Source organism: Carlito syrichta, unplaced genomic scaffold, assembly GCF_000164805.1.
Source record: "Carlito syrichta isolate Samal-C Ts95f unplaced genomic scaffold, Tarsius_syrichta-2.0.1 Scaffold119037, whole genome shotgun sequence".
Taxonomy (NCBI): Eukaryota; Metazoa; Chordata; class Mammalia; order Primates; family Tarsiidae; genus Carlito; species Carlito syrichta.
In genome coordinates, this window is record NW_007063133.1 from 49229 (window position 1) to 50571 (window position 1343).

The 1343-nt window shown below is 68.1% G+C and overlaps 1 protein-coding gene across 1 annotated transcript in view; it reads left to right on the forward strand.

The window, feature by feature from the left end:
- The window catches only part of PLXNB2 (plexin B2), a 15540-nt gene that overhangs the window by 12180 nt on the left and 2017 nt on the right, over positions 1-1343 (forward strand). The window contains exons 21-23 of the mRNA XM_021707502.1: positions 14-204; positions 393-459; positions 768-914. Coding sequence (XP_021563177.1) covers positions 14-204; positions 393-459; positions 768-914 — 405 coding nt within the window. The remainder of the gene's footprint in view (positions 1-13; positions 205-392; positions 460-767; positions 915-1343) is intronic.

Here is a 1343-nt window from a genome sequence, read left to right on the forward strand (position 1 = left end):
CTCTGACCACCAGCCCCCACAGTTCATCCACACCCTGGAGAGCCAGCGCGAGTTCTCGGCCCGCGCCAAGGTCTACTTCGCCTCGCTGCTGACGGTGGCCCTGCACGGGAAGCTGGAGTACTACACGGACATCCTGCGGACGCTCTTCCTGGAGCTGATGGAGCAGTACGTGGTGGCCAAGAACCCCAAGCTGATGCTGCGCAGGTGCGTAGCCACGGGTGTGTGTGGGGTGGCGGGCGGAGGGACGGCCCCCACCCCGCTCTCTGCTGGTCCCTGCGGAATGAGGGACGATGACAGGCCCACCCCAAGGGCGGGTGCACATCCTGGGAGGCCGGGCTGCCACCTGTGTGACACGCCCTGGGGCCCTCGGCTCAAGGCCTCCTGCCCCCCAGGTCTGAGACGGTGGTGGAGAGGATGCTGTCCAACTGGATGTCCATCTGCCTGTACCAGTACCTCAAGGTGAGCTCCCTGGCTGGCTGGGGAGGCACCCCCACCCAGGCGGTCCCCTGTCCCCTCCACGTCCCCCTGCCCAGGCTGTCCCGTTCCCTCCACGTCCCCCTGCCAGGGGTGAGGCACCCCCGCCAACTGTCTCTCCATGAGCCCTGCCAGGGCTGAGGAACCCCTACCTGGGCTGTCCCCTCCGCCTCCCCCTGCCATGCAGCGCCTTGCGGCAGCCCGCCCACCTGCCCAGGGTGCTCCTGCCGGACGTGGTCAGTCCTTCCCGCGGCCAGGCCTGGCTCCCTGCACCCGCTCCCATGTTGCTGCAGGACAGTGCTGGGGAGCCTCTGTACAAGCTCTTCAAGGCCATCAAGCACCAGGTGGAGAAGGGGCCGGTGGATGCCGTGCAGAAGAAGGCCAAGTACACCCTCAACGACACGGGGCTGCTGGGGGACGATGTGGAGTATGCGCCCCTGGTGAGCCCGGGGCCTTGGAGGCGGCCGGTCGGGCTGGGCCGGCTGCAGGACACCCGCGAGGGCAGAGGGCAGACTCCGCTGGGGAGGCGGTCGGGACCATCAGGCCCGTGCTCCCCTCCCGCCGGTTTGAGTCAGAGCCCTGGGGGCGAGGCGGTGAGTGTCCAGAAAGTCTGCAGCTTTCTGATGCCCCCACCTCCTGCTGGGCACACGTGGGGCCTGGCACGCCAAGCGTGTGTGGTGTGGCATGTGCACGTGAGGAGCGTTCCCTGGGACAGAACTCAGGGCATGTGGCGTGTGCGTGTGGATGTGGGTGAGATCTGGCCTGTGCGCGTGTGCTCCCATGAGGGAGTGTGAGTGTTCTCACGGTCCCCTCTGCCTGGCTGAGCAGGATAGGCAGGGGACGGGTGGGGAGCTGTCGCCGGCCCTGCC